General features: G+C 48.8%; 1 protein-coding gene across 11 annotated transcripts in view; it reads right to left on the bottom strand.

The window, feature by feature from the left end:
• ATXN7L1 (ataxin 7 like 1) overlaps positions 1-24,355 on the bottom strand; it is a 235,713-nt gene that overhangs the window by 6,122 nt on the left and 205,236 nt on the right. For 9 of the 11 annotated variants that reach the window (XM_004739549.3, XM_004739548.3, XM_013060254.2 and 6 more), the window contains 6 exons: positions 22,611-22,693; positions 21,440-21,696; positions 10,050-10,242; positions 6,302-6,423; positions 4,587-4,892; positions 1,123-2,062 (listed from right to left, as the gene is read on the bottom strand). In XM_004739549.3, coding sequence (XP_004739606.1) covers positions 1,123-2,062; positions 4,587-4,892; positions 6,302-6,423; positions 10,050-10,242; positions 21,440-21,696; positions 22,611-22,693 — 1,901 coding nt within the window. The remainder of the gene's footprint in view (positions 1-1,122; positions 2,063-4,586; positions 4,893-6,301; positions 6,424-10,049; positions 10,243-21,439; positions 21,697-22,610; positions 22,694-24,355) is intronic. The other 2 variants (XM_004739552.3, XM_004739551.3) reach the window with 1 other exon arrangement.

The raw sequence follows: 24,355 nt of genomic DNA, 5'->3' as shown, positions 1-24,355 counted from the left end.
ATTCAAGTTCAGAAAGTGCTGGTTCTGCTCTTCATCATCCTGATGCCCGAAGGTGGCCCGGACCAGCAGTGTAGTCTCAGGAGAGGGCCCTGTGGGTGCTAGCCCGCCTCCCCTACATGCCTGGGCGTGCGGGGATCAGAACAGTGGGACACCTGCCGCAGCTGCAGACGGGCGTGAGCGTCCCGGGCTCCAGTGAGAGGACCTACATCTCCCTCGGTCTCACCTTCGCCTCAGTGTGCAGCTAATCTGGCCCTTGGGACCCAAACGGGCTGTCTCTCATGTGTCTACTTGTGATTTATGAATCCCCCTCAAGTCCTCATCCCCACACAGGGCCGAGGGTCCGGCCCACTTAACTCTAAACCTGGGCAGCTGCAGCCCACCGTCTGGGCTGTGGGGCTCAGGCTCTGAGGCAGGCCTGTGAATGTGGCCCTCTGCCACCTCCACCCACTCCTGGACGCCCAAGCAGCGGCACCAGGAGGGGGTGGGGCCTCTCCAAATAGCCCCCCTACCGGAAAAGACCAGGCTTGAGAATGCCTGAGCCTGGACTCTTCTCACCCCATCTTCCCGGTCTTCCTCACTGTACACCCTCCTACTTGCACAGCGGCATCATTGGACATGTCTGTGTTGGCTGGGGTGAGAAGCGGGAACGCTCAGGCACCCAGGAGGCAGCAGCACCAGCCACCACATCCCAGGTAGCCCCTCCCCCGCCTATCACTGAACCTGCCTGGGCTTCGGGCTCTTCCTCGGGGGCTTCCCAGAGATCAGATTTAATGCAATCGTTCTCAGAGCTCAAGATACAGAAGAGACAGGTGTGGCGGGGGAACTCAGCACCCCCCCCCGCGCCTCACTTTCCTCATCTGTAACGCAGTGATAACAAATGCACCAACCGCTCTGGGTGGCCGGGTTTTTAAAGTTTTTAAACTTTTGCACAGTGCTTCGAACGGCCCAGCCCACAGCGACAGCCGCCTTAAGTATGTGTTCACCAAACCATCCTCAGAACAGAGGCCGCTCTGGTCTTGACCTGAGCCACCCGGCTCAGCAGGGGCACTGCCCGGCCTGCTCCGTCCCCCAGAGCCCACAGAGGCAGCGCTAGGAGGCCCCCCAGAAGCACAGGTCCCTTACCTGCCGAGAGGAGGTGCTGTTAACGGCATCGGGCACCGGTGCGAGAAGGCTGGGAGGGTTCTTTTTGTGAACGCTATTCATACCAGGCATTTTAGTGATTTTACAGGCTTTGCTACTAGAACTCGAGTTCTTACGCTTTTTTCCTTCTGATTTGTCAAAAGAGAGGGGCAGCGAAGACACGGCATTGTGTGAGGCCAGAGAGAGGTCCCCTGCAAGGGAGGGCACAGAGAGGGGACAGGAGTCACTGCTGCCGCCCACCGAGCCCACGTGTCTCACTATGTCCGCGGGGCCGCCGGGCAGCGAGGTCCGTCCTGAGGGCTCCAGTTTGGCACTGAGTGGGCTCACCCCATTGTTTGAGTTGTGCACAGACAGACTGTTATAGGGAGGGGCCGCCTGATAGGAGTTCAAGGCTGAACTGGCATTCAAGACACAGTTCTTTCTGTGGGGCCCTGACAATGGAGACGAGAGGGATGTCGGCAGGGTTAATGAGGAGGAGGAGGAGGAAGTCGAAGGCTGCGGCTTCCTCTTTTTGTTACTTGGAGACTCGTCGCTACGGGCGGACAGGTCTTTGACTTTTGAGGATTTGCTGGTTTTGGTTTTGGATGGCTTGTGGGATGGGGAAGGTATGACGGCTGGTATCGGGGACACGGCGGGTGGGGCCTTGAAGGTTGAGTCCATGATGCTGAGGGTTGCAGCCACATGGGGGAAAGCTGTGGTGTGTGACATGAGAGCACTCGGGTCCGGCGACGCCACAAAAGGTGCGTTTGAGAGCATGGCTGATGTCATTATGTAGGAAGAGGTGAGTCTCGAGCTGATGGGAGCTGAAGGAAGATACACGGCACTGGGGTTGTTGAAAGGCTGGGAAACGGATGCTGGAACGGGGGTGGTGATGTGGGCTGCTGGCGAGGGCATGGGGCTATCTGCCGCAGGAGGGATCTTCCTAAACATGAGAGAAGAGTGAAAGAGAAACCGTGAGAAACAGGCTTGGCAGCGCTCCAGAGGCTCGAGCACGTGTGAGCGGCAGGGCTCCACGGAAACCCCGGGTCGAACCACACTATGGAAGATGAAGCCTTGGAGGATGGCAGACTCTGAATTATGGCCCTTCCCTGCGGTTTCCCCCATTGCAACAGCCAGCAACCTAGTCTGAGTCACTTTCAGGTTTTCAGATCCTTTTCTCCATGCTTGGCTACCAGATAATGGCCGATTTGGGTTCATGAATAAAGGTGAATGTCATTTAGAATAAAAATTTCCCCGACAGTGTTCTCTCTCTCTCCCTCTTTTTCTTTTTCTTTCTTTCTTTCTTTTTTTTTTTTTTTTGGCAGTGATGACGGTGAGTTTTAATGAGAAGCTGTCATTTTCACAGGTAGGTCCTGGCTTGATGTAAGAAGTGTGAGGACAGGGCTTTGCCACCTGTACCTGGGGGGACAGTCCTGTACACTCCCTCTCGGGGCCTCCCAGTCCCTCCTGTCCTCTGCCCAACCCTCCCCTGCCTCCCACCTCCGCTGGCAGGCCAGCATCCTCTTGCCTTTGCTGTCTGCTGCCTCCGCTTTATTCTGTAGAGAGGCATGAACACGTGAGCTCCGGGCTGGGGCTGCTGGCTCCGATTTATTCTTATTCACCACACCCAACCTCAGCTCTCACTCTGAGGAGCTATGATGGGGGTGCGGCGGCCCTCGCACAGGTCTTCCCACACCTGGGTTAGGACGGGATCCCCCATGGATCCCGACCAGGGGGTCAGGAATTTCCAGTTTGTTCTGAAGACAGATGCAGGATATGGGCACAGGAAAACACAGGGGACTGGGGGGTAGGGTGGAGTTCTTCCAGGAGGTTGGGGGGCCCAGGCCAGCAGCAGGTGGCGGGTCACTCTTGAGGCCATCCTGTCAATTCCGTCTATTGACTCTCACCTCCAAACCATGGTTGGCTCGGTGTCGCCGCTACTCTGGGAACTGGGAGGGGCACAGGGGCCTTGGGGTCACCCTTTGTTCCTGATTTTTTTGGGGGCAAGAAAGGATACTGACCTCAGGAGCCAGGTGAGTATTTCCAAATGGGCACTTTCCTATCTTTCCCCTCGCTCACTTCTCCCTGCTTCCCCGGAAATCATTTTCAGGGGAGCCGAGTCCCCCCACCCCCCAGCAGTCAGGAACTAGCGCTCTTTCTTTGAAAGCAGCACTGGCAGGTGGGGAGACTTGGGACCTGAACCCCCAGGCTTCTAGTAGGTGTGAGATGGGGCCTCTGGGCCTCTTGAAATTCCTTGGCTCCTTGGCTACCCTCTCAGCTGGAGGAGCAGCAGGACGGGGTGCCCCTGGACTCCCCAAAGAGGCCCCACCGAGGAGGACATTCCTCTCCTAAGCGCTGCCCTAAGGACTCGGTCTTCTGCCTGCAATCTGGTGGAGCTTACGGCTTCCATCTTTAGGGTGGAATCCAGAGGAATCCTTGAATACAGAAGCAGCACAGGGTCCTTGAAAACATCAGACCAAACGGATCAAATATAAGAGAAAAAATGTTGCCAAATCCACTGTGGCCGTGATGCCGTTCGAAAATCTACCTTTTCTTAAGCCCAAAGGACATAAAAGGTCCTGTCGGCACCCAGCCAGGGCTCCTCGGTACTTGTTGCAATGAACCGATGAGTGAATGGATGAATGGATGGACGGGAGGGTGGACGGGTGAGCGGGTGAGTTCTCAGCAGCAACGTTACTATGCATGCGGGGAAGGGACTCCCAGGAGAGCAGACCCCGGAGGCCTGGACACGCCCTCCAAATGGTCTGGCAGGCACAAGCCGCCCTGATGCTTTTGGGCAGACTTTTCAGGCTGTACGGGCTTAGCACGCTCTCCCTCTCCCTGCCGTCTGTCGCCAGCCCGCGCCGTCTTACCCTGACTCCATTTTCTCACCAGCTAAAGTAGGGACAGAAATACATGCGGGCAGAGGTTTGGCAGTGACTTGTTAACAAATGTTATTTACAGATACCAGATGGCTCCTTTAGGGAGGACCCCGAGCAATGGCCTTAACCGGGATCGACTCCGAATGCCCCGATTTGCAACTTTCCCACTGAGTCATGTGAGCGTGTTTTGACTTGCGTGGACAAGCAGGGCTGGAGTTGAACCTCTTACCCGGGGCCGCTCGGGATAGTAGATGCTATTTTCCTCATCTACTTTCTGTCCCTTGTCTTCTTTTCCCCAGTAGCCCTAAGTGGAGGGCAGAGGCAGAGGAGAGAGAGGGCAGGGGTGAAGCAGGGCGAGGGGCATGTGGTTAGGCTCACTGTCTCAGGAAGCCCCTGCCTCCCTGGCTCGATAGTTTATGTGTTTTTCTAGGTGAGTGGCAGTGGACTTCAGCTCTGCGGGCTGTGCCCTGGTTTCAACTTTGCACGCTGGCCTAGGAAGTCCCATCCAAAAGCCCACAGATGCGAATAAATTACGGACAGCACCCCTCCTCCCCTGCCAGCTGGCATGGAGCTCCAGATGCTGACCTGGCTGAAAGAGAATACTGTGTTGGCGTCTCCTGATGCAGAGTTAAATGCTTGTTAAAGAAAAAAGAGTCTTGGCCGTTCCTTTTCTTCCTAATGTCTTCCACGCCCCCATCGGCTGCCATGCCTCCAGGTTCGGGCCCGTCGGGGCCTGGGGTTGGGGCAGCGAGGCTGAGAGGGCAGCGGGGTGCTACGCTCTCCAGAGTTGACACCCAGGCAGCCCCAATGTTGCTCAGTGACAGCAGATTGGTTAGGCAAGTCCTGAAAAGGGGGGAGGGACCTGACGCCCTGGGGCTCGGGTTTCTGTGCCTGAGGAGGAAAGGAATATGGAGCTTGAGCTGACAGGACACCAGGTAGCGAAATACAGATCAACACATTCCTTCCACGTGTCCGGGATTTACACTTCCACCACACAGGAGCGCAAAGAGCTGCGGGAACCCCCGGGGCGGGCTGCCATCTTGGGAGAGCAAGCGCACCAGAGTCAACCACCCAAACACCGGGAACCCAGGAACCCCACATGCAGCGCCCGGGGGCGGCTGTTTAGGGCGGTCACAGGCAGACACCGAGGGCGCCCTTCAGACACACTGAGCTATCACTTCCGTGAGAAGAAGCGATAAGCTTCTCTTGTGGCCCTTGCCTATCTGGTAGTAAGTGTCACCACGGAGTCCCCTGGGACAGCGGCCCGCACACCCTGCGGGGCTGGCTTCTGCTAGAAGGTCGGGTCTGGAGGCTATCTGGGCATTGCAGTGAAAAGGGGCTGAGGGGCCACAGCTGCCTGGGACAGGGGTCAGCTCTGAATTCTGTTCCCATGTCCCCCCACCGCACCCCATCCCATTCTCAGGAACGCCTTCCCGCCTTTCCTCGGCTTCCCTGGGTGGGGTTCGGGATTCACCTGTGGCTTTCCTGACCCACTTGGGCCCAGCCCTGAGGTCCATGACTCTAGTGGATTATGATGTCCTAGAGGCTCACTTCTGTGGGAGTGGGGGTGCGGGCTGGCCGTGCATTCTCAGCCGGTCTAGCTTGTCATTCTTACACAAGGGCATTTGGCTAAGGCAGGAGGTTTCCTCCCCTTTTTTATGAGTCTCTTGTTAAGATGTAAATACACCGGGAGGTGCTGGAGAAGAAAGGGGGCTCAGAGAAATGGAACATAAGCTGGGGCAGGGGGGCAGAGAAGTTCAGGGAGAGGTGAGGAGAGAGCTCTAGCCAGGCGGGAAGGGCCAAAGACAAGCTTAACCAACTTCCAACATCACTCAGGACCCGCCCTGTTGGCCGCCATATGTATTTTTCTCACAGGACATTAAACAATTAGAAATTGGTCCATAACCATTGTGAAAATTTTAGTATCGACATTGCAGCATTAACATTACAGACAGAGGCATATTCTTAGTATCCTTAGATGTTCTTAGTCATAGCAAAAGGCCCTTTAACAGTCTTAAGTAGACGAGATCTTATCTAATGCCTTTTTCACTTAGTTTAGAAGATTACCAACGCAAAAATGATCTCCAGAGAGGACAAGGCATTCCACACGTTGTACGCATCTCTGAGAAACTGTCGGAAAGCCATTAAGAAGACCTGGTACTTATGAATTAAGCAGGGATCCCGATTTCAGAATCATTTTGTTCCATGAAAAGTCAACTACCACATTCATCCAGAAAGCTAGGGTTCAGACAGTCTCGGGGCAGCTCTGAGCGTATATTGCACAAAAACGGCTCACTTACTTCCACATCTGTGAATTCAAGTGTTTTTCTACCATGGAGTTTAGTGCGAATCGAAAACGATCCCATCTTCTATCAAACACATAGTACCCTCGTCCCATGAGGCGACTCCCGAATGAGCAAAACTGTGAGGGGAAAAAACATTTTAATTTTGATTACAGGTTAATAAGCTAATATAAACCATGCAGAGAAAAATAACATTTGCACAAAAACACACAGGGGTACAATTTTACTCAAAATAAAGAAGCAAATAGTACTGAAGCCAAAAATATTTCTGTGGTGCTCTCATCTGTGCTCTAGATTTTCTGCAGAACCTCACGTTAGGACTCGACTGTAGTGACATTCAATTTTCTGTGGCCCTGAGGGCTACCTTCTCTACACCTGGGATCGAGCCAGTATTATAGGTTAAAAACAAACACACAAACCAAACCAAACCAAACCAGCAGTGGGGAGGGTTTTTCAGCACTGCCTGCTTACGGTATATCATCTGTCTTCTCCAGGGACTCGGTGGTTCCCTGCTCCTCCCTGCAGTAATGGACACTGCTTGTCCTGACACAGTCCGCCAACTGGTCAGAGCTTTCCCATCTGTTGCCAACAGAGCCATTTCACTTCCAGGGAGGCTAGAAACTCCTTCCTTCCCCAGTCCTGACCTCATGTCCACCTCTCCGCACTTTAGGGCTGCCCTGTGACATGTCACCGTCACCACGCTTCTGTTCATGCTGTTCCCTTGGCTCATTCATGCTGTTCCCTCTGTTCCCTGTCTCTTTCCCTCTTCTCGTGAAGTCCCAATTCTCCCCTCCCCCAGTGGCCTAATCAAGACTCTCATTTCCAGTGGCTCTTATGTGACCAGCCTCATGCCTCTCGCTCCCACCACATACCTATCGCATGCATTATTGCATGTCACCTTGGAATTGGCTGTTTTATGTTCTATGTAAATAAAATCTATGTGCCTTGCTTGATTTTAAGTGTATAAAGGCTGGAAGCCTCGTTCTCTTCTTCCTCCTTAGTGTGAGGAGGGTAGGGAAGAGATCTGGGATAAAGAATGGATTGCAGAGATGAGGTCTGACAAAATGTTTTTTAAAGCAAATCGTCACATTTAAAACATGTGGCTGAAGTATGTGCAGTAAGATGTTTAACAAACATCTTGGATTATGATTTAGGGCAACCAGAAGACCTGCAGACAGAAATTCAGGAAGCAACCTCTGAGAAGGTGACATTTGGATGGTCTAGAGCTCAGGCGAGTCTGCAGAAGACTCTCTAACTCAAATACAGCTTCTCCCCCTTCCCCCAGACCTCCCAGCAGCTCCCTGGCCTCCATCCCAGACACAGAGGCTTTGGCACTCATTCCACAAACCCTTCCTGGAACCAGCCTTTGGAACGGTTCTTAGGAGGAAATGCAAGACCTTGCTTTTGTTTTGTTTCTGCTTATGTTTTGGGGGCTTTGCATGAAAATTTTGTCACCCGTCAAATCTGGTAATCCTGATGAAAAACTCTTTCCTGCACTTTCCTATCAAGTGCTTACAGAAGGAGCAAGAAAATAAACAAAAGGGATTCTCCAACGTGGAAGCCAGTCCCCAGCAGCATGTGGGAGCTGTTCCAGGTCTAGACATCTTTTCTTCCTTCGTCCCAGTTGCTAAAGACACCCTGAGTGACCGTTCAGGACAAAAAATGACTTAATGTATCAATTGACCATGAGGAAAAGGACAAAGCAAGGAAACAGTCCATGGGCTTTACATTTAAATCAGCAAAACATGAAGGGCACACAAATCCGCCATGCCCAGAGTTGAGCTAAGCCACTGGAGCCTGGCAGCCTGTCATTTGGACAAACCTCCCGTGCTCTGTAGTCTGGCCTTCTGGTAGAGCCCAGGCTCGCTTTCAGACTCAGAAGCTGAAGGCTCCCTATTGTTTTTGCTACCCATGTCTCTAATTTGATACCGATGCAAGGTTAACGCCCAAGAGACTCCTGTTCTTTGCCACCCATCGTGCCTTAGATGGCGCTGCGGGTCCTCACTGCCCCAGCCACTGTGGCTGGCTCTGCTGCCAGTCCACCCATACTTCTCCCTCCACCTTTTCCTGCCTAATGGAGCCGCCCTTTTGGTCCGGTATCTGACACGGAACAGGGAGTAGGGAATGGGGTGGGGGTGTGTATGGGGGTCCCTTCCCAGAACCTTGAGATGAACCATGGCTACTTTTGTCCTGTGTCACTGCAATCCCCTCGTCCTGAGCCCCCAGTTGATGCAGGGGTAGGCTCGTCACCCTTTTCTGCTGGACGGAAGCAGATGCCTGCTGGGGGAGCTCCTTGGAAGCTTTCCTTCCTTAAGAAATGATATAAGATAGCACCTTAGAAGAAGACTCCCTTTCTGTTTGTCCCCTTCTGGCCTTTGGAGAATGCCAGTGGGTGAGGGTGTGACATGGGAGCTGTCGCAGGCACAGGAGACCACGGATGACAGGCAAAGAGGCTTGAGAGATTCTCGCTGAGTAGCACCTTATTACAGAGGTGCTGAACCAAGGAGGCAACCACCTACCTCTGGACCTCTTGTTCCATAAGATGAACCAATGACTGTGTGTATATACACTATACACGAGTTCGACATTCTGTTCTTGGCAGTCAGAGGCATTCCTCCCCATCCCTATTCTGCACTGTCTAAGCAGCCAAGTCTCAGGGTGTTGGTGAACCACAGGTTACCATCATCCCCAGAAACAGGAAGTGAATTTGGCCTTTATTCATCATACGGATAGAAGGGAGGAGGCACTCACTATCCTGTTGCAGGACTGTTTCTGTTTTTTTTTTTTTTTTTTTTTTTTTAAGATTTTATTTATTTAAGTAATCTCTTAACCCAGTGTGGGGCTTGAACTCCCAACTCCGAGATCAAGAGTCACATGCTCCACTCGCTGAGCCAGCCAGGTGCTCCAGTACAGGACTGATTGTCCCTACACAGCCCATGATATCTAGGGATAGTCAAAGGAACCTTGCAGGGCTCCAGCTGGGACCAGAGCAAATAGGCCATGGGGTCCCACATTCCAGCCCCCCCGAATTTGGCTCTGTGATGGTAGCCATGAAGTCCCTTAAGTGCTTGTAGGGCAAATGTAAAAAAGCCTTTAGCTCACGCCTCCTGACACTTCCCACCTTGATTCCAATGACCTTTTGAACTGTCGAAAGAAGACTCTTTCAAGGAATTGGACTCAGTGATCATGCTGATGTGCAATATTTCCTCCTCTCTTTGCGCGTGCACACACGCGCGCGCGTACACACACACACACACATTCCTTCTCTCAGTTCTGGTGCCATATGGTCATACTTACTAATAACAATAAAATTCAGAACCAACAGGGGAGAAAAGCAGCTAGGGCTGGCACCTGGTTTACTGCTAAGATAGACGGTTTCCAAAGCAGGTGAGCTAGACGGACTCTGGAAACCAGAGGCTCCATTCTGAGCCGGGTACGGCCGCAAGGTCAACTGCCCAGCACACTTACATCAACACCATTTCTCAGGCCTTCTCGATGCAAGGTGGACCACGGCTACTCAGACGCTTAAAGGATTATAACCAGGTGGGAGCCCTGCCCTTTCCTTCTGGGACGTTCAAGGGTAAACTGAAGGCGGTCGTTCAACCTCAGGGTAAACCTTTCCATCAACCACTGTTCTGGCAGCCTCTCCCCAGGAATGGGTGCTGGCCGACAGGGTGACCTAAACGCCTGCAGGGTACCAGGGGGCAGGGGCGGAAAACACATGGGTGGAAACACGGTGGCCTACCGCAAGAGGTCTGGGGTGGTGGGTAGAGAAATGACAGTCTAACTTCTCGGGTTCGTCAGCTCCATCCATCTCCCCTTCATCACTCGACAGCCGGCTGGTGAGGTCCCCGCCGGCGGGGGGCAGGGGGGGCTCCGGGCCGTAGCCGCTGTGGTTTGAAGACGTGCTGCTGCTGATGCTATTTGCAGAAGATGGTCTGAGGGCAAGAGAGAATGGACAGAATGAACTTGGCGGAGGGAGGAAGACCCACCGGGTTGAAGGGAGCTCCGAAGGCGACTGATCCGCTCTCTCTCGATACATCAAGGAAGGCGGGCCAATGGTAAATTTACACGAGGGAAAACTTCAGGCTAGGAGCAGGTAGGGATCAACGAGCTTTCTACAGTGATCCAGGGGCGCTTAGGCTCTGCCCTGCTTAAGTCCAGGAACCGGGGAAAACTCCAACGATGTAAGTGGAACACAATATACAGTAAGAGAGAATTAACTTAAAATCGGTCTTCTAATGAATTGTTATAATAACTCATCCGTTTGCATGTAAGTAATTTGTACTCGTCATGTAGCTGCTTCTTCCTGAAAGTGGAACCTGACAGGAAGATCAACCAAGTAAACAACTTCAAACCAATTACCGAAATATCAGTCACGAGGGAAGATGGCCCCACACTTGGTTTTAGCTACTAAACTCCAGCTTTATGAAATTAACACACTGGCATGGAAAAAGCCTTTGTCCCATTGATGAGGCAGAAGTCTCTTACCCCACAGTTAGATCTGTTTCTTTTTTTCCCCCATTTTTTTTTTTTCTTTTTTAAAGTAAGCTCTACACCCAATGTGGGGCTTGAACTCATGACCCTGAGAACAAGAAATGCATGCTCCACCACGGACCCACCAACAGAGACAGCGAGGTGTCCCCAGATGTTTCTTTTTTCTTTTCTTTCCCTTTTTAAAGATTTTATTTATTTATGTGAGAGAGAGAGAAAAGCACTAGCTGGGTGGAGGGGCAGAGAGAGAAGCAGACTCCCTGCTGAGCAGGGAGCACAACACAGGGCTCGATCCCAGGACTCTGGAATCATGACCTGAGCCAAAGGCAGATGCTTAGCCAAATGAGCCATCTAAGAGCTCAAGATGGGTTTCTTAGTATCAAGCCACATGTTGTTTAATCATATTTTCTGAGGATGAATGTTTCCATTTTACTTTTGACAAACCACTAGAACCACAGGCTGGCATGTTTGGCCTACAGCAGGTGCTGCGGAACTGTGTTTCTCGCTGAAGGAATGAACACGTTCCCTGTGTATGAACAATCCAGTAGATCTCATCTGGATGATGGCTAAGCTTGAAAAGCAATATCACAAGAAAAGGTACCATGGATTTCATGAGCAGCAAAAAACCAAACCAAGGAGAAAGCAAAAACAAACCAAACACATTGCTATCAGTGAAAGACTTAAAGGAGGAATAGTCAGAGTTAGCTATCAGTTGTTTTTCCTGCTTCTCCACTTTCAGAAGGTGACTGGGGAGAAATAGGGAGAAAAAGAAGTTTGGGAGGAAAAAAAATCCAGATCCTTTATCTAAAAAAAGATTTTATTCATTTAACAGAGCAAGAGAGAGAGAGGGAGCAGAAGCAGCGGAGCAGCAGGCAAAGGAAGAGGGAGAAGCAGGATCCCCACTGAGCAGGGAGCCTGATGCGGGACTTGATCCCAGGACCCGAGGATCGGGATCTGAGCCAAAGTCAGACGCTTAACCGAATGAGCCACCCAGGCACCCCAAAATCCAGATCTTTTTAAAAAATGGGCTTTCTGCATTCTGCTCTCCCTTCTCCCTCATTGTCATTCTCAGTGCTGTCCAGGGGTCAAACAGCTAAGTTCAAACCGATCCCCAAAATAGTCCTTTAAAAGCAAAGCCACAAAGGTGGAAACAATCTGAATGTCCATCAATAAATAGATGAATGGATAAAACATATTTATGATATAGCCATACAATGGACTATCAGTTAAGTCCTAAAAAGGAAGGAAGTCTGGACACACGACAACACAGATGAACCTTGAGGACCTGACGATGAGTGAAATAAGACAATCACGAAGGACGAAGATTGTATGATTCCACTTATGTAAGATACCCACAATAGTCACGTTCACAGAGACAGGAAGTAGAACAGTGGTTACCAGCTACTGGGGATGGGTGCAGAGTCTCTCTACGAGATGACAGAAAGTTCTGGAGATGGATGGTGGTGACGTTCACACCACGATGTGCATGTCCTTAAGCCACGAACCTATACACTTAGAAATGGCCTAAAATGGTAAACACACCTTATGTATATTTTGTCACACACACACACAAAATCCACAAGAAACCAAAAACAAGGCCACAGGTAGTTTGCAGTGTCACTATAAAAACTCTGTTGGTGTGACAATTTATTGACTGTCATCTTCCTGTATTTAAGCAAGCAAGGATGCCATTCATTCTGCATGTTTCACGTGTATTGTCCAGAGAATACATCACCTCAAGTGTACTCCTAGATGCCTACTCTCCTGTATCAGAAGGGGCAACAACATTATTGCCTATTTATAGCTGGAGACCCAAACACTGAAACAATTTTGATAATGCTGAAACATACAAAGAGAGAAAATGGCACCCATAATCCTGCCACTCAAGATCCAAGTGTTATTACCATTTTGATTTATATCCTTCCAGATTTCTCTACTGTGCATACACAGCACATGCGTTTTTAAGCAAGAACTGGATCACACCGTACATACTATTTTGAGATGTGCTTTACCCCCCCCCAGCCTAGTAAAGTTGTAGAGATCTTTCAATGTGTAGAACTATATCATCATTTTTTTAAAAAGATTTTTATTTATTTATTTGACAGACAGAGATCATAAGTACGCAGAGAGGCAGGCAGAGAGGAGGGGAAGCAGGCTCCCCGCTGAGCAGATGTGGGCCTCCATCCCAGGACCCTGAGATCATGACCTGAGCTGAAGGCAGAGGCTTTAACCCACCGAGTCACCCAGGCACCCCATATCATCATTTTTTATATTCCCCAATATTCCATAGTAAGGATATATCATAATTTACTTAACTAGTCTATTGATGGACATTGACATTTTTTCCAAAATTTCTAGCAGGCTCTTTTTGAGGCCTTCTCCATGGTGATAGGGCCTCCTTGTCCTGCAGGAGATAAAAGTGAGCTGGATTTTGTTAAGTGTGATTAATAGCATTTTGGTTATATAGGAAAATATCTTTACTTTTTAAAGATGCATTTAGAAATCTTTAGAGGTGAAATGCCATGTTATCTGCAATTTACGTCAAAATGTGTCACCAGAAAATGTAGATAAAGTAAATACAATAGCAAGATGTTAATATTACAGCTGTTAAAACTAGGCATGCAGGTGTTCATTTTATATTCCTTCTACTTTTCTGTACGTGGGTAAAATTTCATAACAAAAAGAAAACAACAACAACAACAACGACAACAGAAAAAAACCAGAAAGCGAGCTACTAGTACAGATATGTATAAGGAAGTAGTTGAGGAACTTTGTTATATGGGCCACATGGATTGAACACACTTATCTCCTCATCCTCCCAAAACACTACTAAAATCACAGTAAAGGGATCAAAAAGGCATGGCTCCGAAGAACAAAGAGATCAGCAGAAATACAGCGATCCTTATGGTAGTTACTCCCCAGCCTCCATTGAACCCCTAAACCAATAATGGAAATCTCATTCATCCGGCTAATGATTGGTTTGGAAAAGGGCATGAGAAATACATAAACATTTTTTTCTGGGGGGTGGTTGCAAAGATTTTTCTCACTTTTATAATGAGACACAAGGAAAAAGTGGTCTCCCCCTTCTTCTGGATGTCCCTGAAAGTGCAGTTGCCATCTTGCTACAAATTTTGAAGATGAAACTGGAAGACAGAAGAGGAGGGAGTAAAAGAAAGTCAGGGAACAAGAGCTGATTCCTCATCTTTGGGGACTGGTGCCCTTTCACCTCTGGACTTCTTGTCCCGTGTGATAAGAAAATTTTTAATTATTTAAACATTTAGGAAGACTAGGTTTTCTGCCACTTGCACCTGTAGCATCCCAACTGATACAGTGTGAACGTGAGACCTGAACATATTTCCAGAATACAGAATGTGTCTGCAGAAGTGTTAGATGCAGGGCAAGGAGCTGACCTACCACAAAACCTCTGAGAAGCAGGGCACCTGGAGCTACCTCAAGCTGCAAAGGTCATGGGTGAGGTGAAGGCTAAACTTAGTGGGAAAGCTGAAAGTCTTCCCATGTGGTAGCTGGACCCAAAGGTCAACACTAGGACCTTAGACGGCCAGATGACTCACCATTGCCCCTGCCAGGTCCCACCCCTTCCAATCAACTCTCCAACAAGAGAACAGAAATTTACTCTTCAGAGAAAATGAACTGGAGAGACCATAGATAAGGGGGCTGCCAGGCTCAGCAGAGATCAGGAGAAAGGCACAGGGCTGGAAACAAAGTGACCATGAGCTTTCTCTAGTCAAATCCTTAGTGGGCACTCCCCAGAATGCCTATCACTGGCACATCAGCAGAGAGGAGTCTTTTACCCTGAGAAACTGAATGGCTCTGGAGAAAAGGATTCCAGATCTTGCTTTTGGGAATCTTCTAAAGAAAGGCTGATTGGTGACTTGGTGATTTTTTTGTTGACAGTCCCACATAAAGACTTCCAACCAGCCCGTTAGCACTTCTCTTCTAAATGTGAATGGTTTAGGGATCACTAAACATTCCTGGAACATCTCCATAATGAGACCGACCAGCCAAATATCAAACGCATGAACACACACATGAAAGAAATGAAGATAATGAAGCAAAAAGGAAAAAATTTAAAAACCAACCTTAAAGATATTGGAATGGTATTAACTGCAAAATGATAGTATCTTGTAGGATATTATAAGAAGCAGTCATAGGATATGGGTGCCCAGGTGGCTTGGTTAAGCATCGAACTTTTGATTATGGTTCAGGTCAGGATCTCAGGGTCTTGAGATCAAGTCCCACATTGGGGTTCCTGGCTCAGTGGGGAATCTACTTGACCTTCTCCCTCTGCCCCTCTCCTCACTTGCACATTCTCTCTCTCTCATAAATAAATCTTTTTTTTTTTTTTTTTTTAAAGAAGCAACTGTAAGAAGTTCTTTTTATATAAGGACCAGATCCCAAAGATTTAAAAAAGCAAATCAGGGACACCTGGGTGGCTCAGTTGGTTAAGCAGCTGCCTTCGGCTCAGGTCATGATCCCAGCGTCCTGGGATCGAGTCCCACATCGGGCTCCTTGCTCCGCAGGGAGCCTGCTTCTCCGTCTGACTCTGCCTTCCACTCTGTCTGCCTGTGCTCGCTCTCGCTCGCTCTGACAAATAAATAAAATCTTTAAAAAGAAAAAAAAAGCAAATCATAAATTGATTATTTCATATACAGTTTTGAAGGTAAGATAAAAGAACATTTTTTAGAAAGAATAACAGGAAATTAAGAAATAACAGGAAAAAAGAGATAAGAGAAGGAAAGATCAGAGCAAAAGGTCCAACATCCAACTAATAGGAGGTCAATAAAGAGAAAAAAGACTATAGTGGGGAGACAATTAGCCAAGGTGTAACACAGGAAATTATCCCTGAGACAGGTGTTCATAGACTGCAAGGATCTACTAAGTACCAAGTACCACGAATGAGAAAAGACCCATATTGAACGATCCCTGTGAAACTTCAGAGACCCAGGTCTCGGAGATTAAAAACAGGTTATATGCGAAGAGAAGGACAACAGACTCCCCAATACAAACCTTTGGTGCTAGAAGCCAATAAAAAATGTCTTCACAATTCTATAGGAAATGATTTTCAATTCAGTTATATACTCGGAGAGATTATCAATTAAGTGTAAGGGGAGAATAAAAACAAGTTTCTAAAAACTGGCCCCCTTTGCACTTTTACAGGAAGCTGATGGAAGAGCTACTCCATCAGAATAAAGGAGCAAACCAATAGACAGGGAGGCAACGGATCTAGGAAACACGCACTCTAACACAGACTGGGTAGAGACCCCCTCCCCAGGATGGCAGGAACTACTGTTTTTTGTTCTAAGTCTTTCAGTTCTATTTGACTTCTGAACTATGTGCCCATTTTACTTTCATTAAAAAAAGTTTAATTAAGGAAAAAAATAAGAAAAACATGGTTGAAACAATAATAAATTCTAATTGCTGGCTGAATAAAAGAGAGATAAGGGGAGGAGAATCCTATAGAGGGAAGCCGAGCATGGAAATTTGTGTCTAGAGCAGAAAGGGCTCTGAGAGCAGAGACAGAATCATGAATGATGACAGTGTGCCCGTGCACACGGAGAAGAAGCTCTGAATTTGTTCCTTTGTAGGCTTGATTCACTCAAGATGTAGGCACCCTCCTGGCGATAACGGGGTAGGGGATGCTTTCAAGACCTTCCAGCTCTGATCACTGTACCCCAGGGCAGAACCTGGAGGGAAGGAGTTTGATGGAACCAAGTTGACTCTCAGAAAAATAAGGCTTGGTGAGGAATGATGGGGAATGGGGCAACCAGTCATGAGAATGTGTTGAAAAAATCACTTGAGTTAAGCTGCCACCCATCCTTCTGAGGTCAACATGGCATCAACCGCCACTCTCCATTTACCAGTCTGGTCTAAAGACCACGTGACAATCGGTGATCCCTGTGCTTCCAGTTCCACTAAGGGAAACTTAAAGAAAGTTCCTCCTCCTCCCCTTTGAGGAAGCATGAGCATCAGTCTGTCTGAGTGCTTTGGGGAAGACAGCACAAGATAATCGACCTTAACTGAGTCCCAACTATGTGCCAGGCATACAACGTACATTTTCTCACTCAATTTACCCTCTGCTTTAGGTGGGTGTAACTCATCCACATTTCTCAGACGAGGGAATGGGTGGCAAAGCTAATGAGAAGCAGAAATGAGACTTGATACCATCTGCCTGACTTCAAAGTCCCTCAGATTAAGAAATGGATGTAGAAAAAAACAGAGGGTCGGGGCGCTTGGGTGGCTCAGTGGGTTAAAACCTCGGTCTTTGGCTCAGGTCATGATCCCAGGATCCTGAGATTGAGCCCCACATTGGGCTCTCTGCTCAGCAGGGAGCCTGCTTCCCCCTCTCTGCCTGCCTCTCTGCCTACTTGTGATCTCTGTATGTCAAATAAATAAATAAAATCTTTAAAAAAAAGAAAAAGAAAAAACAGAGGGACACGCATGAAGTCAAGGGTTACAGTGTAGTAGTGACACTTATCCTAATGAGGCATGAGCTAGAGTTGCTTTCATTCCAGAACCATCGCTGCCCTTTTTTAGGTATCTAGAACCTTCTGCCTCTCTCTCCACTACCTGTGCCAGTCTAAAATTCCTTAGATTTTGCCATTTTTATACTTTAAAATTTTTTAAAAAAAATTTATTTATTTTAGAGAGAGAGCACAAGCACATGAGCAGGGGGACAGGCAGAGGGACAGGGAGAGGCCCAAAAACTCAAGCAGACTTTGTGCTGGGTGCCAAGCACTATGCGGGGCTCCATCTTGGGACCCTGAGATCACAACCTGAGCTGAAACCAAGAGCCAGATGCCCAACTGACTGAGCCACCCAGGCTCCCACTATTTTTATATTTTAAGATTAGATATGTGAGCGTCCACAAGACAGAGGGGAATGTGCCCAGGTTTTGTCAGCATGGGCTTCCATGGCTTACCTTTCCTCCCTCCCTCCTGGGGGCCGGAGACTGGCTTGTTAGCACCTAGCTCAACCCTCAACTCTCTTTCCACAAAAGTCCTGATAGGTTTGGTTGGGCTGGTCATCCATAGCCTTTGACTCTCTGGGGGTACATAATATGTTCCCTTGGAGCTGGGGCCAAGAAACAGAGCATAAAGCCCCTATTCGAAGGCCTCCAGGTTGGTGAACAGTGCCCAGGAGGGCAGGCAAATGGAAATCTGGGGGCCCCAAGACCTTTATTTCCTCACACTGCTTTCTATGGGACAGTACTACCGCCTACTAGAAGCTATCATTAACTAAACGCTTATTAGGAACTTGGTACTTCTCGCCTAATTCTTCTTAGCTCCACTTTACAGACGGGTAGCTTGAAGCTGCAGAGGCTCAGAAACATGGCGGCGCTCATCTCCTTTGTGAGCACACAGCTGACATTTGCACTTCCAACCTTGCTCCGGCCCTGGCTACTGACTCACTTTTCCAGCAGTAGACCTAAGTTCTATTTTCAGGAACCCTTGACAAGAGTAGGTTGTAATTCAAGAATATGAGAACTGAAATATTTTCAAGGTTACCAAATGATATGTAAAAAACAAATTCACATGTGTAAGCATTTCCGACAAAAGAAATTCATGACTGGGGAGGGATTATAGTATTTCTACTCCTGTGTGATAATTTTTTTTTTTGCCAATTATAATTGATTACTGTGATTGAAATAGCTATAATATATATTGTATAGCACTAATATGAGGAAAATAAATGTTGTTTTAAGTTTTATGGGAGGACATTAAATTCCTTTTTTTTTTTTTTAAGAGATTTTATTTTTAAAATGATCTCTACACCCAATGTTGGGCTTGAACTCATAACACTGAGATCAAGAGTCACACTCTCTTTCTTCCAACTGAGCCAGCCAGCCAAGGTGCCCAAGGAGGATATTAAATTCTGATCATGTCTTTTCAATCACTAATTGTATGAGGTTTCTTCCTAACTAAAACCAAGTGAAAAAGGACATTATTTTCTACAAAGTTTGGAACTGAGTTCATCTCTGAGTTTTCTGGTGCTTATGTCAACTTTGAAAAGCATCCTTAATGATTACTCTGTAAGCCAACATTTGTAATGCGACCCCTGGCTGCCCCCTTCCTTTCAGAGCCATTCTTTTTGCTGATGAACTTTACTCTGTCTTTCCTCTGCTTCCTTCCCCCCCGCCCAAAGATTTTATTTATTATTTTTGAGGGAGAAGAGCTAGAGAGGAGAGGGAGAAGCAGACTCCCCGCTGAGCAGGGAGTCTGCCTGAAGGCTCTATCCCAGGACCCTGGGATCATGACGTGAGATGAAGGCAGATGCTTAACCGACTGAGCCACCCAGACACCCCTTTCTTCATCTTCCTTAAGAGAATATAAACACCTGGCATTTCTCTATTAACAAACATTCCCTGAAAATTATATGAAAAAGAACATTAAGAATCTGCTCTTAGGTGCCTGGGTGGCTCAGTCAGTTGGGCGTCTTAGTCACGATCCTCAGCTCAGGTCATCATCTTGGGTCCTGGGATCGAGCCCCACATCAGGTTCCCTACTCAGTGGGGAGTCTGCTTCTCCCTTTCCCTCTGCCCCTCCCTGCCACTCGTGTTCTCTCTCTCAAATAAACACATGAAATAGTAAGGAAAAAAAGAAAAAGAAATCACACGTAAGCCTCCACTACCTGTTTAGGCTGGGCCATGGGGGTAGGGGGCGGTGGTGAGAAGCACCTCCATCAGTCAAAATCTACGGTGAACCTATAATAAAAGATGGTTTTCAAACTGGGCTCCTTGGAGCCCTGGGGGACTCCAAGGTGATCCCTTGGATGGGCTAGGGGACAGCAGACTCCGGATGCATGTGCAAAGGGAGCAGAGTGGAGCTGGAGCTAGGTGGAGCAGGTCTCTGTTTTTATATTGGGTACACACAACGTTTTATGGGAAGTGAGAAAGCTCTACAGCTACAGAAGATTTTGAGAGCCATTGTACAGAGACCTGAAGCCCCTCCCGGAAATCTGGAACATAACTGCCTGCTTAACTCTAAAGCTCAGGAAAGATAATAAATATCCTTTGGCAAATTCTGGCATGACCGTGAAAAGTCGTTATAAAATGATCCTGCAAAACGACGTGACGTTTAAGTTGATGGCAACACCAGGGCAATGTTTCTGACGCAGGAAATGGGTGCTGGTGGCCCTTCCACCTGACTGCATCCTCCTGAACCTGAGGCCGCCCTTGGCGGTTCCGAAAATGGGACTCCGGCTATCCATCTGGATCAGGCTTACACCAAAGTGGAAGGCAGGAGGGTGAGAACCCGGCAGTTCCGTGCCAGCTGTCATCAAATATTTGTTTTTGCTTTAAAAAAATCCTCTTCCCCTTGTTTTGTAACTGTGTTCTCTTAATGCTTGCTTGCTAACTGCACAATTACCCTTTGAGATTCACGCTGTACGCCTTAAAAGCGATCAGATAATACCACTACCTGCACGTCTCATTATTTTATTATTAACGTTTCTTTTCCATGAAGTTATGAGTATCTGAGTCTCGTCTCTTCTAAACTCTGAATTCTCAAAAAGTGGGATCTAACTGCATTCATCTCTGCACTGTTGCTTGAAAGTAACTGACATTGTTCAGGTATACTTGGGAGATAGCTCGGGGTTGGTTCTAGACCGCTGCCATAAAGACAGTATCGCAATACAGTGAATCAAATACATTTTTGGGGCTTCCCAGTGCCTATAAAAGTTATGTTTACACTATACTGCTGTCTATCAAGTGTGCAGTAGTATTATACCTAATGTGCATGCTTTCATTAAAAAATACTTTATTGACAAGGAGACACAAAATGAGCAAACCGTGTTGGGAAAATGGCGCTGGCGGACTTGCTCAACGCAGGGTTGCCACAAACCTTCAATTTGTTGGGGGGGAAAAAAAGGCAGCAATATCTGTGAAGCACCATAAGAAAGAGGTACACTGGTCCCTTGCTCATAGAGCAGCACTAGATAAATATTTTTGGATGAAGGGCTCCCTGTCTTATTACCTGGAAACTGGTTGGCCACTCAGGATTCCACTGCCCATCAAATCAGACATGCATGGGCTTTAAATCACTCTTAATCCAGACGGATTTTAATTCTGTTTTCTGTTCTTTCCTCTCTGTGCAGGTCAACCAAATAAAACCCCAAACAGATGGCTCAGTTTTCTTGGTGTAGAGAGAGATGGAAGGACAAATGAGCTCAGTGATGCCAGTTTTCCGTTCGCCCTGATCACAGGAGAGTTGTGGGGAAAAAAATCCACAAAATTACGTGGCACCTGGGCTCCTAAGGTGTGATGACTGCCCCACTCTCAGCGCCAGGAGTGTCCAACTCATCTAAAAACTCAGGCAACCGGAAAGTGGCCCAGGGGCTGATTGGTCACCCTTCCACGTATTAATTCCCGGATTAGTCTTGCTCCGTCTGCTAAAGGTCTGCTATGAAGATGAAGATGAAGATGGTGACGGCAGTAAAATCCACCAAAAGCTACGTGGCGGCCACTGGCTGAGCCCCTCATGCCCAGGATCTCGCTTAAACTTCACAACCGCCTCACGAGGAAGGACTATGAGAACTTCCGCCTGCCATGTGATCAGACCGCACTTGACCCGGCCAGTCACTTGACCTAGGACCTGGGGCTTCTACCGGCAAAGCGGGACTTACCTAGGAAGCACAGAGTTAGGTGGCCTGGATTTTGCAGGGGAGGCGACTTTCGGTTCTGGCCCAGAGCTCCCTGAAGGTCCTGGCAGAGTGTCCTGTGCCGGCCCGGGTTGGTTTGGAAACACTTCCCTCGCCGAAGTCAGGAGATGCTCTTTATCTTTAACTTCTTTTTCCCGGGACTTGGCTTTGTGTTCCGCCAGAAGGAGGTCAAATTGCTTTTTCCGGCCGGGGACTGCCCTCCGATGGCTTAGCGAATGTGTCTAAGGAGAAGAGAGATGAAAAGCACAGCCTCTTTGATCAGCACATAAACCTGCTTCCCCAGGCCCTCCATCTCAGATACAGCAATTCATGGGAATTTAGAGGTGCTTGAAAAGTCAACTTCAAGGCAACAGCTCCCGTGCTGTGGCTGGGAAGAGGCAGACACCACGCAAACGCAACCATGCCCTACACTCCTGGCGTTAAGAAGCCAAAGCTTCCTCCAAAAAAAAAAACAAAAAAAACCAACCACAAAAACCAAAACCCAACAACAACTGGTGCAGGACGACGAGCCTCAGCGCAGAGCCCACGGAAACCTCTCTGAGGCCAGGCGACGGGGAGGACGGGCTAGAGTTAATCCGGGTGCGGGTGGGAGGCTCGCCGTGGCCCAGACCCACGGGGCCACCGGGCGGAGGGGGCCACGGCCTCGATCCCAAGAAGCACTAGCAGTTCAGTATGAAATACAGGGCTGGGGGCTGCCCGATGGCGGCTGCCTTGGGTTCAGCTGTCCCCCTGGCCACCCGGTGTGGCCAGATCAGGGGCGCGGCCGCTGGTCCTCCCCTCCGCGGCTGCCTTTCAGGCCGCCGCTGCCGCCGCCGCCGCCGCCGCCGCCGCTCCTGCATACATTAAAACGTAGCAGGGTTTAGAACCGCCTGTGAGTGCCTATAAATACAATTTACTGTCTGGCCTCACAAGTAACAGGGGAAGCCTATTTTTTTTTTTTTTCCTTCTTAAAAAGCCAGCCAGCTCGAGGCAGGCACTCTGCTACCATGGAAGAGAAGAAAGCATTTCCCTTACAAAGAACAGCTGGGGGTCATGTCGAGGTTCCACACCCTGCCTTGTGCAGAGAGTGGCATGCAAACATTTCGACAAAGGCCCCAGCGAGAGCAGGAAGTATTTTTTATGGAAAGAGAAATACCTTGCAGGTGAGGGATCTTGTGCAAGGTTTCTTTGTCTCGGGATCCAACACTCCACAGTGTTTATTTGGGTCAAATTCTCTCTCTGGTTTAAGAAACAAACAAAAAATATAAGAAAAAAGGAGACTAAATAGGATTTGGCATTAAGACTACATTTTTTAAAAAATGCACATTTGCACCAACAAGTGAGACATTGTCAGGCAATCTGGTTTTTTGTTTTTCTTTTCTTTCTTTCTCTTTTTTTCCCCAACCGGCTGCTAAAATGCTTCAAGAACCGCTCAGGGGAAAATACACTCCCCTCTGACCCCAGAGTTCCAAGTCCAGTTTAGACTGGGATGCGGGACAGCCCCAGACGCAAGGACTAAGGAGGGGAGGGGCGGGCAGGCACAGAGGGCAGGGAGCCCTGATGCTCACACACTTTATCTCACTTAAATGGTTCCCCAAGCACTTGGCACTTGGGGCGCCGCTGGCTGCAGACCAGGGAGGGCCACCGTTTCTCCCGTTTCTCCCGGGGCAGCTCCAAGAATACGTCATCTTCCCCGTCCCCCTCCCACCCCACCCCCGGCCGCCCCTTACCTTCCCACTAGTTCTCGCCAAGTAAGTGGGAGAGTGTTCCCTGCCATGTCAGTGTGACCTGCCTCTCTTGTGCTTTGCCAAGTCCTCAGCACCGGGCTTTCCACGCAGCCCAGCTGACCAGAAACGTGGTTTACCTGATTCAGGCCTGTTTGGCAGTGTCACAGGCAGGGGCAGGGGCAAAGGCTGGGTGTGTGCTGTCCGTGCATGTGAAGGTGAAGGGGCACAGAGGGCGGGGCCTGCCGCTCTCGTCGCTCCTCCGTGGGAATGAGCCTGGGCTAGCCCACCCACTGGGGACGGAGGACGGCTGCAGGGAGGCCAGGCTTCCTCTGGTTCCCGCCTCTTACTGGGCTGCGGATCATTCTCGGTGACGTTCCTTCTAGGAAGTCTGCTCTGTCTATGCCCACTTCGGATCCCTTGCCCCTTCTGGATGACCAACACGCTCCCCTCCCCTGGAAAATGAGGGACGCGAGACAAGCCCTGATGGAAGCTTTCCGCTTCAAAGGTCCAGGTCTCGGATGGGCCGTGCTGTTTCTGGAAGGCACCCAGCAGCCACCTGGGTCCTTTGGCACAGGGAAAACACAGCTCCTCTGGGCATCTGGGGAGGTAGGCAACAGCGTCGCAGGGTGGGTGGGGGGCTCGGATATCAGTTTGCAGGAGAGTCTCCTTAAAAGATTTGAATGGCTGCAAACCCAACAGGGCTTTACCTGAGAAGCCGTCTGGGATTGGTGGAGGAAACTCTGAGCATAATAAATGAACGTGTTCTGTTTTTAAAAGAAAGTCTGGGGCCTGTGGGGTGGTTGCAACAGGGGCAACGGCTGTGACGAAAACCATTCTAAGATTTGAGACAGGTTTCCGGGCTGTCATCAAAATGCCTCCCCCTCCCCTCTCTCTTTTTTTTTTTTTTTTTTTTTTGTTTTGCTTTTGTCATTGTCATCATCATCATCATTTTCTTCTTCCTTTTTAAAGATTTTATTTTTAGTAATCTCTACACCCAGCGTGGGGCTTGAACTCACAACCAGAGATCAAGAGTCTCAGGCTCTTCTGACGGAGCCAGTCAGGCGCTCCCTCACACTGCCTGCAACTTTTTGTTGTTGTTAGCTTCTTTTTTAAGACTAGAAAACTGTGAGGCCTGGAGAGGCCCGTTTCCTCGGAGCCCTCTCTGCCTGCTGAG

Source organism: Mustela putorius, unplaced genomic scaffold (assembly GCF_011764305.1).
Source record: "Mustela putorius furo isolate JIRA1106 unplaced genomic scaffold, ASM1176430v1.1 tig00003845_pilon_pilon_pilon, whole genome shotgun sequence".
NCBI lineage: Eukaryota > Metazoa > Chordata > Mammalia > Carnivora > Mustelidae > Mustela > Mustela putorius.
This window is presented reverse-complemented; position numbering and strand designations above follow the sequence as displayed.